The sequence below is a fragment of the Bombina bombina genome, chromosome 7 (genome assembly GCF_027579735.1).
Source record: "Bombina bombina isolate aBomBom1 chromosome 7, aBomBom1.pri, whole genome shotgun sequence".
NCBI lineage: Eukaryota > Metazoa > Chordata > Amphibia > Anura > Bombinatoridae > Bombina > Bombina bombina.
Window position 1 is genome coordinate 425041767 of NC_069505.1, and position 14588 is coordinate 425056354.

Here is a 14588-nt window from a genome sequence, read left to right on the forward strand (position 1 = left end):
CCCACAATATTCAGAATTAAATTACAGTAAAAGGGAATAAAATAAATAATGACATTATATTGCAACATTGTTTAACTACATATAATTAAATGTTTTAATATCTCAACGTGCTCAATGTCCCTTTAATTGTGACCAATTAGAGCTAGCTGTAAATGAGTTTGTGCACTGCTCTAAGCAATCACTGCAGAGTATGTTGCTGTTTTTTGCACTTTGTTGGTGTTGAAGGAAACCTTTGCTTTTTTGTTTTGTTAGAGGGTGTGAAACAAACTAAATGATGAAAGCATAGTGCACATAATCAAACCTTTTATATTACAATATAATGTCCCTTTAATGTAGCCCCTCTTTCTTCCAGACCGTACCTGCGTGTGATTCTGCACTTTTTTGCCCACCGTTTTCTTTCCCATGCAGACGAATGAGGGAGAAACACTTGAAAAAAGCTGTCCCAAGGTCAGTAGGATGTTTGTTTGTGATGGTGGGGGGAGAGGGGGTGCCATGGATTCAATCTTTAACTGTATGGGAGCTGCATTGCTTTGGAACTCGGTGCAGACCAACCGGTGGAGAAATATTTGTGCTCACGTGTGAAATGTGCGACTAAAGAGACTGTTTTATATTACATTACCTGTGCTTGTTTCATGCTGACCAAGCTTTATACTACACACTGATAGTCTGTTCACATGCTCTGCTGTATTTACTAATTAAAGCGTTATCAATGAGATTCAGCCGGAACATGAAACAATAAATAAAAGCAAGATATAACGATGTATTCAAAGCAAGGATTAGCCTGAGAATATTATGCTGCTGGGTTTTTTTTTTCTTCCCAATTATATTAGTTGTCTAAAGGGATATTCCAGCCAAAATAGGAAACCACATGGGTGCATGTCAGTATTGAACAGAAGCAATTTTGTAATATGCATGCGTTAGCAAAAATGCTTCTAATAAAAGCTATAGCCGTTTCAAAAGTGTATTTAAGTATGCACCGTGCACCAGCATTTTAAACACAACACTTGTTCGGAGAGCCTAAGGTGCTTGTACCACCTGGTAATGACTTCATTTCTTAATTGCTGACATGATGCAGGCCCCACTGACGCTTTGAGCAGCTGCATTATTTAAAATGTTGATGCACTGAGAATATCTAGCTATGCTTCACATGCACCTGCAGAGAAAAATGTTAACACTAAAACAGTGAGAACTCTTAATAGAAGCATTTTTGCCAATACAGGTATATTGAAAATATGTATATATTTAAAGGTGCAATAAATCTATGTGCATTTTTATTTTGACTGGAATGTCCCTTTAAATATTGACAAAATGAGTATAAAGATTTCTATTCTATAAAAAAAGCACTGCCATGTTGTAATTTAGATTTATCACTTATTTAATCTGAGGACAATTAGGGACAGATTAAAGTGTGCAAGCAATGTCTGTAGTATAGCAGTGTTAGGTTATCATCTCACTGAGTTAGAAGTCCCTTTAACACCGGGATATTCTGCATTCTCTCTGCAGAAGAGATTAGATTAGGGAAACCTAAGTTATAATAAATAATCAAATTATATTGCAGAGTTTTTTTACTACACATTTTTTGTTAAACATCTCTTTAATCAGAAGCCTTTTGTGGTTTTATTTGTTGCTGAAATGTTTTCGAACCACGTTGCCTTTTTTGCATGCTATTTTATTTTAGTTATTAAAAATAATAGAAATAAATTATTAGTGGTTTGAACATCCAGCTTTCCCCACCCACTGTACATACTGCACATGCAGCCACAGGTTATGTGCACACCCTTGCTCAGAGTGCTGCAAAGCATACTATGCATCACGACTTAAAGGAAGCGCCCCTCAGATCAGAGGTTCCTAAACATATGGGCTACAGCCCCTTTTGGTTTTAATAAGCCCATTCCCAGTGGGCCTTAACGTATAAAACAGATTTTCAGAACCGCAGTTGACGCCACTCCCTAAGGGATCTCGCACCCTCCTCCCCCAACATATTTTTCTGCATCTTAAGGGGTAATGCTCCTCGCTTTGAGAAATGTTGTCTTAGACCAACAAGTTTGTGGGGCAACTACACATTCATTCAATCTATGGTCGTATCTGCAGCAGCTTGCAAGCACACTCCTCTGTATATTTGCTCAATGTCTAAATCTTGCAGTACAAACGTAAGGGTCACTGTGTACCCTCATCAGTCAAACTTCAATGTAGAAAATCCACAGCACCTTTTATTGTTCAAATCAAGCAGTGTAAAACCTAGTGCAATATTTCAGCCATAGTGGGCTTAGGCCTGCATAAACCATGTGGTGCTTTATGCATGATTAAGGCCAATTTAGCCAAAATGTTGCACTATTTTTTACACTACTGGAACAATAAAATGTTTTTATTCAAGAGGTGCTGTGGATTTTCTACTTTGAACTCTGTATATTTGGTGACAAACTGGGAATCCCACAAATCCATTTTAAGAAGAAGCGTTTTTTTTAATAAGTTTATAGAACAATGTTTCATCACTTTAAATACAATACTGGCCATTGCCAGGATGACATCAGTCGCTTTAATTTCATGCTTAACTGGAGAGGTAGAACTGTACGCTTCGTGCTTCTTTACGTATGTTATAATATTACTCATTAGCCAGATCCAGATTTCTTTGGTGAGGTGGCAGATTGCAAAGTCTTCCCCTGTAAAATATAAAGCAAAGTTACTCAGGGTGGATTTGATTTAAAGGGACAGTAAACCTTAAAAATAATGTTATATAATTCTGCACATAGTGCAGAATTATATAACATTATTTAAGTGCTATAGTTCTAAAAGCCTTTTTTACCTTTTAATATGTAAAAAATATGGCGCTTTTACAGACCCGCTCTCTGCTGAGCGGGTCTGTTATATTTAGTCAGCGCATCGGGCAAGCTGTATAGTCACAGCCCGGCCCGACCGCGCCATAAGACTAAGTGCAGCTCGCTCCTGTCACAGGAGCGAGCTGCACTTAGTGCTATGGCGCGGTCGGGCCGGGCTGTGACTATACAGCTGGCCCAATGCGCTGACTAAATATAACAGACCCGCTCAGCAGAGAGCAGAGAGCGGGTCTGTAAAAGCGCCATATTTTTTACATATTAAAAGGTAAAAAAGGCTTTTAGAACTATAGCACTTAAATAATGTTATATAATTCTGCACTATGTGCAGAATTATATAACATTATTTTTAAGGTTTACTTTCCCTTTAAATTGCGATTTAAATCCCTAGCAGTGAGACTCGTTTTTAAATCATGGTTTTCTACATAAAGGTTTCACTTTTAGAATAATAATTCAGATTATTTTTCCAGTTATATCAGAAAATACTAATTTTAGTTATATACCATTAGAAATACATAGATCATTGAAATGAATGAAATTATTAAAAGGTGAACTATCTCCAGATTAATAGGTTCATATTTGACTTTTCAGCTGTACTTGGATGGAGAAAAATGATTACCGTAATAATTTAAATAGCTTTATTTAAAGGGACATGAGACCCAATTTTTTTCTTTCATGATTTAGAAAGAGCATGCACTTTTAAACGACTTTATAATTTACTTCTGTTATCTATTTTGCGTCATTCTCTTGATATCCTTTGCTGAAAAGCATATCTAGATAGGCTCAGTAGCTGCTGATTGTTGGCTGCACATAGATGCCTCATGTGATTGGCTCACCAATGTGCATTGCTATTTCTTCAGCAAAGGATATCTAAAGAATGAAGCAAATTAGTAAATTGGAATGTTGTTTAAAATTGTATTCTCTATCTGAATCATGAAAGAAAACTTTTGGGTTTAGTGTCCCTTTTAATGCTTGCCCCTCCCTCCTCACACTTAGGTCCTTGTGCAGATCTATTCAATTTCAAACTATCTTGTATTCAATTAGCTTCTTGAAACTTAGTAAGAGTTGATCCTGTGTATATAGATTTGCAGGGGAGCAATGGCATTAAAGAAACAGTAAAGTCACATGATTCAGATAGCACATGCAACATAATCCTTATTTCAGGATTAATAACCTTTGGATTATAATGTACTTTAACTAGAAACTATATTTTCATAAAAAAAGCATTTTATTGCACCTTATGAGTGCAGCTATACAGGGAAGGAACGTACAACACATTTTGTAGACTTGAGTAGGAACCGCTAGTCCCTGTCATTGTGTATTTAAAATATGTATTATTTTGCTGTACCTTTATCAGGGCCTAGCACTGAAACAACTTGTGCACACTCATATTCTCCTCTTGCACATGCTCAGTACCACCCGTGTCACACTGTGCGACTGCGCTACCAGGAGAATTACAGGGCCTGGCACTGAAACAACTAGTGCACACTCATATTCTCCTCTTGCACATGCTCAGTACCACCCGTGTCACACTGTGCAACTGCGCTACCAGGAGAATTACAGGGCCTGGCACTGAAACAACTTGTGCACACTCATATTCTCCTCTAGCACATGCTCAGTACCACCCGTGTCACACTGTGCGACTGCGCTACCAGGAGAATTACAGGGCCTAGCACTGAAACAACTAGTGCACACTCATATTCTCCTCTTGCACATGCTCAGTACCACCCGTGTCACACTGTGCGACTGCGCTACCAGGAGAATTACAGGGCCTAGCACTGAAACAACTAGTGCACACTCATATTCTCCTCTTGCACATGCTCAGTACCACCCGTGTCACACTGTGCGACTGCGCTACCAGGAGAATTACAGGGCCTAGCACTGAAACAACTAGTGCACACTCATATTCTCCTCTTGCACATGCTCAGTACCACCCGTGTCACACTGTGCGACTGCGCTACCAGGAGAATTACAGGGCCTAGCACTGAAACAACTAGTGCACACTCATATTCTCCTCTTGCACATGCTCAGTACCACCCGTGTCACACTGTGCGACTGCGCTACCAGTAGAATTACAGGGCCTGGCACTGAAACAACTTGTGAGCGCTCATATTCTCCTCTTGCACATGCTCAGTACCACCCGTGTCACACTGTGCGACTGCGCTACCAGGAGAATTACAGGGCCTGGCACTGAAACAACTTGTGCACACTCATATTCTCCTCTAGCACATGCTCAGTACCACCCGTGTCACACTGTGCGACTGCGCTACCAGGAGAATTACAGGGCCTAGCACTGAAACAACTTGTGAGCGCTCATATTCTCCTCTAGCACATGCTCAGTACCACCCGTGTCACACTGTGCGACTGCGCTACCAGGAGAATTACAGGGCCTGGCACTGAAACAACTTGTGCGCGCTCATATTCTCCTCTTGCACATGCTCAGTACCACCCGTGTCACACTGTGCGACTGCGCTACCAGGAGAATTACAGGGCCTGGCACTGAAACAACTTGTGCACACTCATATTCTCCTCTTGCACATGCTCAGTACCACCCGTGTCACACTGTGCGACTGCGCTACCAGGAGAATTACAGGGCCTGGCACTGAAACAACTTGTGCGCGCTCATATTCTCCTCTAGCACATGCTCAGTACCACCCGTGTCACACTGTGCGACTGCGCTACCAGGAGAATTACAGGGCCTGGCACTGAAACAACTTGTGAGCGCTCATATTCTCCTCTAGCACATGCTCAGTACCACCCGTGTCACACTGTGCGACTGCGCTACCAGGAGAATTACAGGGCCTGGCACTGAAACAACTTGTGCGCGCTCATATTCTCCTCTTGCACATGCTCAGTACCACCCGTGTCACACTGTGCGACTGCGCTACCAGGAGAATTACAGGGCCTGGCACTGAAACAACTTGTGCGCGCTCATATTCTCCTCTTGCACATGCTCAGTACCACCCGTGTCACACTGTGCGACTGCGCTACCAGGAGAATTACAGGGCCTGGCACTGAAACAACTTGTGCACACTCATATTCTCCTCTTGCACATGCTCAGTACCACCCGTGTCACACTGTGCGACTGCGCTACCAGGAGAATTACAGGGCCTGGCACTGAAACAACTTGTGCACACTCATATTCTCCTCTAGCACATGCTCAGTACCACCCGTGTCACACTGTGCGACTGCGCTACCAGGAGAATTACAGGGCCTGGCACTGAAACAACTTGTGCACACTCATATTCTCCTCTTGCACATGCTCAGTACCACCCGTGTCACACTGTGCGACTGCGCTACCAGGAGAATTACAGGGCCTGGCACTTCTAACAAAACCTGGGCTAACTTCTTCAGGAAGCGGTTTTGCAAATAAAATTACAATGCGGAAATTATTCTAATGGAATATGAAATGCTCTGCTGAGCCTATCCTGGACATTATGTCGTGGAGATTTCTCTGAAGCCTTAATGACGAGTGCTCCCATTGTGTATAAAGAGAGATTATGCTATTTGGAGCCATTGGGGCGTGACGATAAAACAACTCCTGCGCTTCGTTTTGACAAAACCGCACAGAAAGGTAGGTCGTCTCCCTGCTCTGCAGTCTCTGTCTTCTGACTTCACAGTGACAGTTAATCTGTTAGGGAGTTTTTTTTAATGACATAGTTAACCTCTATTAAAGGGACATAAAGCACTCTGCAAGTAGAAGGTTTTTCTGTAGTCTTAAAATAAATTAACAAACCAGCCAAATGTGAAAACTTTCTGAATTTACACTTTTTTTTTTTTTTTTTTTGCTGCAGCTGTTGCAAAACTCTCCCCCCAATTTACCTTATGTAGAGGAGACAATTTGAACTCGTTACTGGATTAGACATAGCTGGCCAGCTGTCATTTTGTTCTCAAAAACTTGTATTTAATTTTTTTACAATATCTTATCACCTCCGTCAAAATTAATTATCAGTGTATATGTAGCAGGGTTAGGCTTACAACTCTTATTGGCCAGCTCTTTACGTTGCAGAAACTTGAGGCACCTCTGAATTCTGGATGTTTGATATATATTTTTAATATGCCTGTTAGGTAGAAATCTTAACTCCTTAAAGGGACACTGAACTCAATTTTTTTTCTTTTGTGATTCAGATAGAGCATGCAATTTTAAACAACTTTCTACTTTACTCCTATTATCAAATGTTCTTCATTCTCTTGGTATTTTTATTTGAAAAACAAGAATGTAAGTTTAGATGCCGGACCATTTTTGGTGAACAACCTGGGTTGTTCTTGCTGATTGGATAAATTCATCCACCAACAAAAAAGTGCTGTCCAGGGTTCTGGAATTTATTTTTCAAGTAAAGATAGCAAGAGAACAAAGACAAATTTATACTAGGAGTAAATTAGAAAGTTGCTTAAAATTGCATGCTCTATTTGAATCATAAGAGGAAAAAAAATTGGGTTCAGTTTCCCTTTAACCCCTTAATGACCGGACCATTTTTCAATTTTCTTACCCTTAATGACAATGGCTATTTTTACATTTCTGCAGTGTTTGTGTTTAGCTGTAATTTTCCTCTTACTCATTTACTGTACCCATACATATTATATACCGTTTTTCTCGCCATTAAATGGACTTTCTAAGGATACCATTATTTTCATCATATCTTATAATTTCCTATAAAAAAAAATATAAAATATGAGGAAAAAATTGAAAAAAACACACTTTTTCTAACTTTGACCCCCAAAATCTGTTACACATCTACAATCACCAAAAAACACCTATGCTAAATAGTTTCTAAATTTTGTCCTGAGTTTAGAAATACCCAATGTTTACATGTTCTTTACTTTTTTTGCAAGTTATAGGGCCATAAATACAAGTAGCACTTTGCTATTTCCAAACAACTTTTTTTCAAAATTAGCGCTAGTTACATTGGAACCCTGATATCTGTCAGGAATACCTGAATATCCCTTGACATGTATATATTTTTTTTTAGAAGACAACCCAAAGTATTGATCTAGGCCCATTTTGGTATATTTCATGCCACCATTTCACCGCCAAATGTCATCAAATAAAAAAAAAAGTTCACTTTTTCACAAATTTTGTCACAAACTTTAGGTTTCCCACTGAAATTATTTACAAACAGCTTCTGCAATTAAGGCACAAATGGTTGTAAATGCTTCTTTGGGATCCCCTTTGTTCAGAAATAGCAGACTTATATGGCTTTGTGGTTGCTTTTTGGTAAGTAGAAGGCCGCTAAATGCTGCTGCGCACCACACGTAAATTATGCCCAGCAGTTAAGGGGTTAAATTAGGTAGCTTGTAGGGAGCTTGCAGGGTTAATTTTAGCTTTAGGGTAGAGATCAGCCTCCCACCTGACACATCCCCCCCCCTGATCCCTCCCAAACAGTTCTCTTCCCTCCCCCACCCCACAATTGTCCCCGCCATCTTAAGTACTGGCAGAAAGTCTGCCAGTACTAAATAAAAGGAGTTTTTATTTTTTTTAATAAAAAAAAAATAAAATGTTTTAGCTGTGATGGACTCCTGCCTTAGCCCCAAACCTCCATGCTCCCCCCCCCCCCAGCAATCTAACCCTCTCCCCTACCTAATTGCCGCCATCTTGGGTACTGGCAGCTGTCTGCCAGTACCCAATTTGCCCCCCAAAAAAAGTGTTTTTAATTATTATTTTTTATTTCTAATTTATTTTTTTCTGTAGTGTAGCAGCCCCCCACAATACCCCAACCCCCTCCCCCTCCCAGATCCTCATATATATATATTCCCCCCCCTCTTCCCACTCATTGGTGTCAGTGTGTTTAGGTGATCGCGGGCGTGCGCGCGCACCCCGCGCGCGCGCACGCGCATGCGCGCCCCCGCACGCTCCCGGCACCCGGCGTGCACATTGCACTAACAGGAGCCGGATGCCGGGTAGCGATGGGCCGCCCACCCGCCTCCCTGTTGCGCTCCCACCCACCAACGAACCGGCCGCATCGCTACCGGTGCAGAGAGGGCCACAGAGTGGCTCTCTCTGCATCGGATGCTTTCTAAGGGTATTGCAGGATGCCTCAATATCGAGGCATCACTGCAATACCCTGAGAGCTGCTGGAAGCGATTGCGATCGCTTCCAGCACTCTCTTAGACAAGTGACGTACCAGGTACGTCCATTGTCACTAACTGCAAGTTTTTGCAGGACGTACCTGGTACGTCACTTGTCATTAAGGGGTTAAGGACTGGGAATTTCAGACTAAAACTTACTCAAAAGACCTGAGCATTTTTAGAATTTTTGCTATCACTCCCCTCCTATTAAATTCCCCCCCCCCCCCTCTCAGGGTTTTGTTTCTACAGTGTAGAGGTCTCACCCTTTCCAGCCGCCTCCCTCCTGACCTTCCCAAACCACCACCAATCAGCACCACTGCTACCAGATGCAGAGAGGGATACAGAGTGTCTCTCTATGTCAGTCTTTCTGTACTGCCCCCCTCAGATCCGGAAGGTCAGTGATATTTTACATGGAAGTTTAATTCATCAGTTGTAATGAAGTTGCTCTGTAACTTGCGGTTTAATATAGATATGAAATTCAAATTCCACGCGCTCCACCGCAAACTTCAAAAGTACATTTTTGGACAACAATTCAAAACTTTAGCTCACAGAAAATTTTTACTTTTGGTGTGGGCGGCGGAGTGCAGGGTATTTAAATTTCATATCTATATTACAAAGTAAGTTATAGCACAACTTCATTTGCAGCTGATGAATTTAACTCCATCTAAAATATCACTAACATTCCTGATCTGATTTTAGAAAGGGGAGGAGTTACCATAACTTTAATTTATTTAGTTCCTAAATAAACTGTTTTGTAGCAAGAGATTGTATACAAATTACAATAGTTACTAATCAATGTTATTTATCTAACTGCTAAATAAATTAAATCCAGTGGTTTTAGCATTAAATGAGATTTTGTTTTACAATACTTACCTCATTGTAGAACCGCTGTTGCTTTCCTTACAAATGCATGCCCACAGCTACTCCAGAGAGAGAGACAGTGCAATTCACAGGGGGTGCCTTTTGAACGTAGTGGAAAATGCCAAAGATGGATAGCCTGAAGCTTCCAGAAGGAAGAATTTTTTTCTTAAGATATTATGATGTGAAATTTAGATGAGCATGCAATTTTTTTTTACAAAAATACTACAGTATTCTCTGTAGAAAGGCTATGCACACGAGGCAGCAGAAGAAATGGAGAGAGCGCCCAGCCCATTTGAAAAGGTTTTCCTACAGCAGTTTTTAAAATATTGAATTTGTTTCAGCTGTGTAAATTTCTCTAATTAGTGATGCATATGTAAAAAAAAACAAAAAACTTCAGGCTCATACTAGGTGTGTTAACTATATGAAACTGTAGGATATACAATAAAAATCTGTTCTTGCCTTTTTCTGCTTGGCCAGTTTATATCGGCTTCATAAATACAATAAAACAGAACAAAAAAAGGTACTTTTCATCTGTTGCCAGTGAGTATTGCAGCCTCATAAATCCCCACTACATTTGCTTTTGTCTGTCTGATGCATATGTGAGTATGTGATGCTTATTCATAGGGATATTAACTCATCTACTGTGATAACTATAGCCAACAGCGCTTTCCATGGGATGAGAGGTTAATAAACACATTTAGTTTAGTGCTTAGATCTTGTTCATATGTCATAAAACCTGCAACGTGCGTAATGTTCTTTTGAAGTATTGTGAGATTCCAGATGTTGCCATGCTTGTTTTGTTTTTTGTGGCAGTATATGACTGTGTATCAAGGGGTTAAGAAACGGCTACGCAATTCTAATGGTTATGGGAGACGTGTGGTGCTTTTCTCACTCTGACATTCTTAGCATTGCGTCCTTTTCATTTGCAATATTTTGTTGTCACGCCAATAGAATCGTGATGCAGTGGGGATTTTTTATTTTTAAACATTCAAAAGGGGTTTATAGTATTTGTTTTTACAGTATAAAGAAATCATTGCTTTGTTTTAGTTTCTATTTTATAAAGGCCGCCCACGCCCTGTAAGTAGACCCTATATAGTCCAGTATTAATATTCTGCCTTTATTCTGACTGTGGCCTGTTCTAGTATAATAATTAGAATTATCCGACTGAGTTTAACATCTGCAAAGGGTTTAAATCCACAGTTAAAGTTGCATTCCAGACATGATGAACATTGCATACCTATGTATCTAAGGCTCACTGGCTGTGTATTGCAGGGTCTAAACAAATAGTCTGCTCCAGAGCAGTAATACTCTGCCAATCCTAAGGCGAACACAGCTGATGGTTGCCAGCTACACATGCATGCCTTTCCTGATTGGCTCTAATTAGTGTGTTCCTGCTCTGGTGATAACATTAACATAACTCCCTTTATTCTCCCAGATGGTCAGTGTGTGTTCCTTCCTCCTATGTGAGACATTAAATATCTGAATGAAAATTGTTCTCTGCATTGTCTGAGATCTTTGAGCGTGTGCGTATATTTATTTTCTCTGTGCTGGAAAGACACCCGTTTATGTATGTGCCAGTAGAATGCCGCTCATACTGTGCCTCATGGAGTGTTTGCACGTTAATTCTCTTTGCTCCTGTCCTATAAAACGAGAGGACGTTTTCCATCTCTGCTATAGGTCACCTTTAAGATGCGCCACATATTGCCACTTCCTGTCTCTCCGCTTGTTACATAAGCATGGGCAGCTTATTCAATGCGCACGTTTTGTTCTTCCTATGACTGGCCTGAATTACTGCTTGAGGGACATTGTACTACCTTGTTTCAGTTGGCCTCACACAATGGGAGCACATTCTACTTATTGACAATGGGTTGCTGATTGGCTGAACCATTCAATAACCTAAAAAAATAATAATCTGGGTGAGTAGCTAAATATGCACTTACAGGGGGTACTAATAAAAAAGCAAACTAAATATTGAAGACCTATGAGATCTATTAGGAGGTTCTAAAGGCAATAGATCACTTTTTTTATTGTATTTGAACTTTTTTCTATAATTCAATTTATTTGAATGTTACATTTATTAAACAATATGACCATGCTCTCATTTGTTATGGCGCAGCACCATGATGTTTTTGCGGTTATTGAACCACCCTTTATCAATGTTGTTATGGAGGTGTTACCTCCCCGTTGGATTGTGGACAGATGTCCTAACTTCCTGCACACAATTACAACAATTAAAAAACAAACAAAAAGGAGAGCCAAGCTGCCTGCGCTGTTAAATAATGGTTTTAATATATCTGCCAGACAGGGTTGAAATGGATCACTACGCCACATTGCAATACATTTTGTCGGGTAGCCAGGCATCTTATTTTTTTGATGGGCAGGTCCTGTTTTAATACCGGATTATGGGTTAACGCCACCGTCCAGATCATATGCTGCCCATATCTGTGTGTTTAGTTATTAGCAGCCTTCTTGGGACCATTGTACGTTTCCAATCCCTAGCTCTCAGCCGTGTAATCTTGTTTGGCCGACATATTTCAGAGTTACTTAAACATTCTCCTGGAACGCTCAACCCTTGCACTGCAGCACTAGATTGTCGCTTGTACAGTCATAATTTGGGGATAAGCAAAAGTTGTGTTTTTTGTGTCACAGGACTTGGCACAACTCATAATTCTGGTTCTATCCATTAACCATCTGGATTGTTGGCTTTATGGAAGCACGTGGCTATACGGAATAATTCACTAGTTGCTAAAATGCTGTGTGAGTTGTTCCTAAACAAATTGAGGTTCGCTGGCAGACAATGATTTAATTTGCTTCACATCAACAAGATAATTTAATGGGCCACACAAAACAAAGAGAAGGAACTGCAAATAAATATCTTGTTTCTTTTGATCAGCTGTTTATAATCTGCAGAAGCAGTGCTGAAAATACAGAAAATAATAATAAAACCATCAGAAAACAGGAAGTGAGTGCGCTGCTCCCAATAGAACTTAGTCTGTGTGATTGGTAGAGACTGAAAGGTGAGGTGGGTATTTGAAGGGAATAGCAGATTATAGGTAGAGGCCATCAAGCGTACATAAAGGGGTATGAGATGATTTAAATGTATTATATATTGTTTACTTACGGTAGTTACAAACTATTTAATTTATTTAGCCCCCTTTAAAGAATTATAGGGTTTTCATTCTTGAGGATTGGAAGGGCACACTGCAGACATCACAGACCTATACCTGCTACATATCCATCCCTAACTGAGCTCAGCAGAGATAAGATAAAATACTGCTAAACAATTCCAAGTTTTTTTTAGCTAAATGACAGTGGCAAGCCTTGTGTACTCCAGTAACTAGCTCCGATTGGTGGATAGTTTAGTAATGGAGAAACAGTGTCAATGTATAAACAATTGGTTGATATGTTTATTGGAAGACTGTAGAAGAGTCTTGGTTTTGGAGTTCTATGTCTTTTTAATTGCTAATGTAATCTGCATATAGAGTGAGCGGCTGTTCTGGTGTCTGAGTGAGATGGCTGCTACCAAGCGCTACAGAGAAGTCACAAGGATGGTCTGTGAGCGAGCAGAGCCGTTAGTGCTGTTCTCTATCGGGTCAAGCAGAGGGCTGGGAGATAGCGAGTAACATTAGTAGTCTGACATTGGTGCATCTTTTTAGTCTTCACTTATTTTCCACCCACAGGTTTTTGTTGCCGCTTGTCAATGTGATCTATTTGAGTTTCATTCTTTGTTCTGTTTAGTGTAATGTAAATGTCTATATCTAACAAGATCACAATCTGCAGCAAGTAGGGAAACCAACTCCGGATGTTCTATCAGGTAGTATGGCGGTTTCAGTTTCTGGTGCAAGAATCCAGTCTCCTTGTATTACAGGGGAGCCTCGTGCCCTCTCATCTGGTGCGTTTCCTGCTGCGACAGGAAGAGGTGTCTGTGCAGAGCTATGGGAGTCCCACTTAACCCTGTATTTGTGTAATTCAGCATATTTATTGTATCCTGTGCGCTACTCATAGGACTTGTAATTATATAAATATAGCAGCTGAACACTAGCCAAGGAGCACAAGCCGTTTGTTACCTCTATAAATGAGCAATTAAATGTATTAGGTTTTTTTCTGATAAAATGTATGTTTCTGTACTGAGACAAAAAACAGCCAATGAGCATGTGATGCACTGCATTATAAATTTGCAGATAAAGTACATATTATTATATTTGTGTCTATCCCAACTTGTTTTATGTCCCTGTAACCAGAAAAACGTCCGACAAAATAATAGATTTTCCCATGAACTGAAATGAAAATTAGATAATAAAATAGACCCCAGAGTGCTGTCTCTAGTTTACTCTTCAGTAGATTTATCCAGTTTTCAGCAAACCTGCAAATCTTTTGTTTTTTGTGTGTTTCCCCCAGTTGGAATGGATTTCCCTATTATGTTAAAAACCACAGGGAATATGCACATAAAGTGTCAGTCTGTGAAACCAAGAGAGAAGCTCTGTGCTGCTGCAAACTAAATAGTTTTCCAACCTTCATATTATGAATATTAATGCTGAAAGCATATTTAAATATTCTGCAATCTCCATTTCTTTAAAGGGATATGAAACGCAAAACATTTCTTTGTGGTTGAGCACACCATTTTAAAAAAAAAGTTTCTACTTCTTTTATCAGATTTGCTTCATTCCCATGATATTCTGTGCTGAAGAGATACCTAGGTAGCATCTGGAGCACTAAATGACATTCTAGCAAAACTATAGAATAGACACCACACGCTCCTGAGCCTACCTCCCTGCTTTTCAACAAAAGATACAAAGAGAACGTAGAAAAAATGATTATAGAAGTAAATAA

The 14588-nt window shown here is 40.1% G+C and overlaps 2 protein-coding genes across 5 annotated transcripts in view; both read left to right on the forward strand.

Annotated features, from left to right (window-relative positions):
• The window catches only part of FAM83F (family with sequence similarity 83 member F), an 818594-nt gene that overhangs the window by 196867 nt on the left and 607139 nt on the right, over nucleotides 1–14588 (forward strand). The window lies entirely within an intron of this gene.
• The window catches only part of TNRC6B (trinucleotide repeat containing adaptor 6B), a 330819-nt gene that overhangs the window by 11516 nt on the left and 304715 nt on the right, over nucleotides 1–14588 (forward strand). For all 4 annotated transcript variants that reach the window (XM_053721289.1, XM_053721285.1, XM_053721286.1 and 1 more), the window contains exon 3: nucleotides 353–447. In XM_053721289.1, the coding sequence (XP_053577264.1) occupies nucleotides 413–447 (35 nt within the window). In that variant the 5' untranslated portion in view covers nucleotides 353–412. The remainder of the gene's footprint in view (nucleotides 1–352; nucleotides 448–14588) is intronic.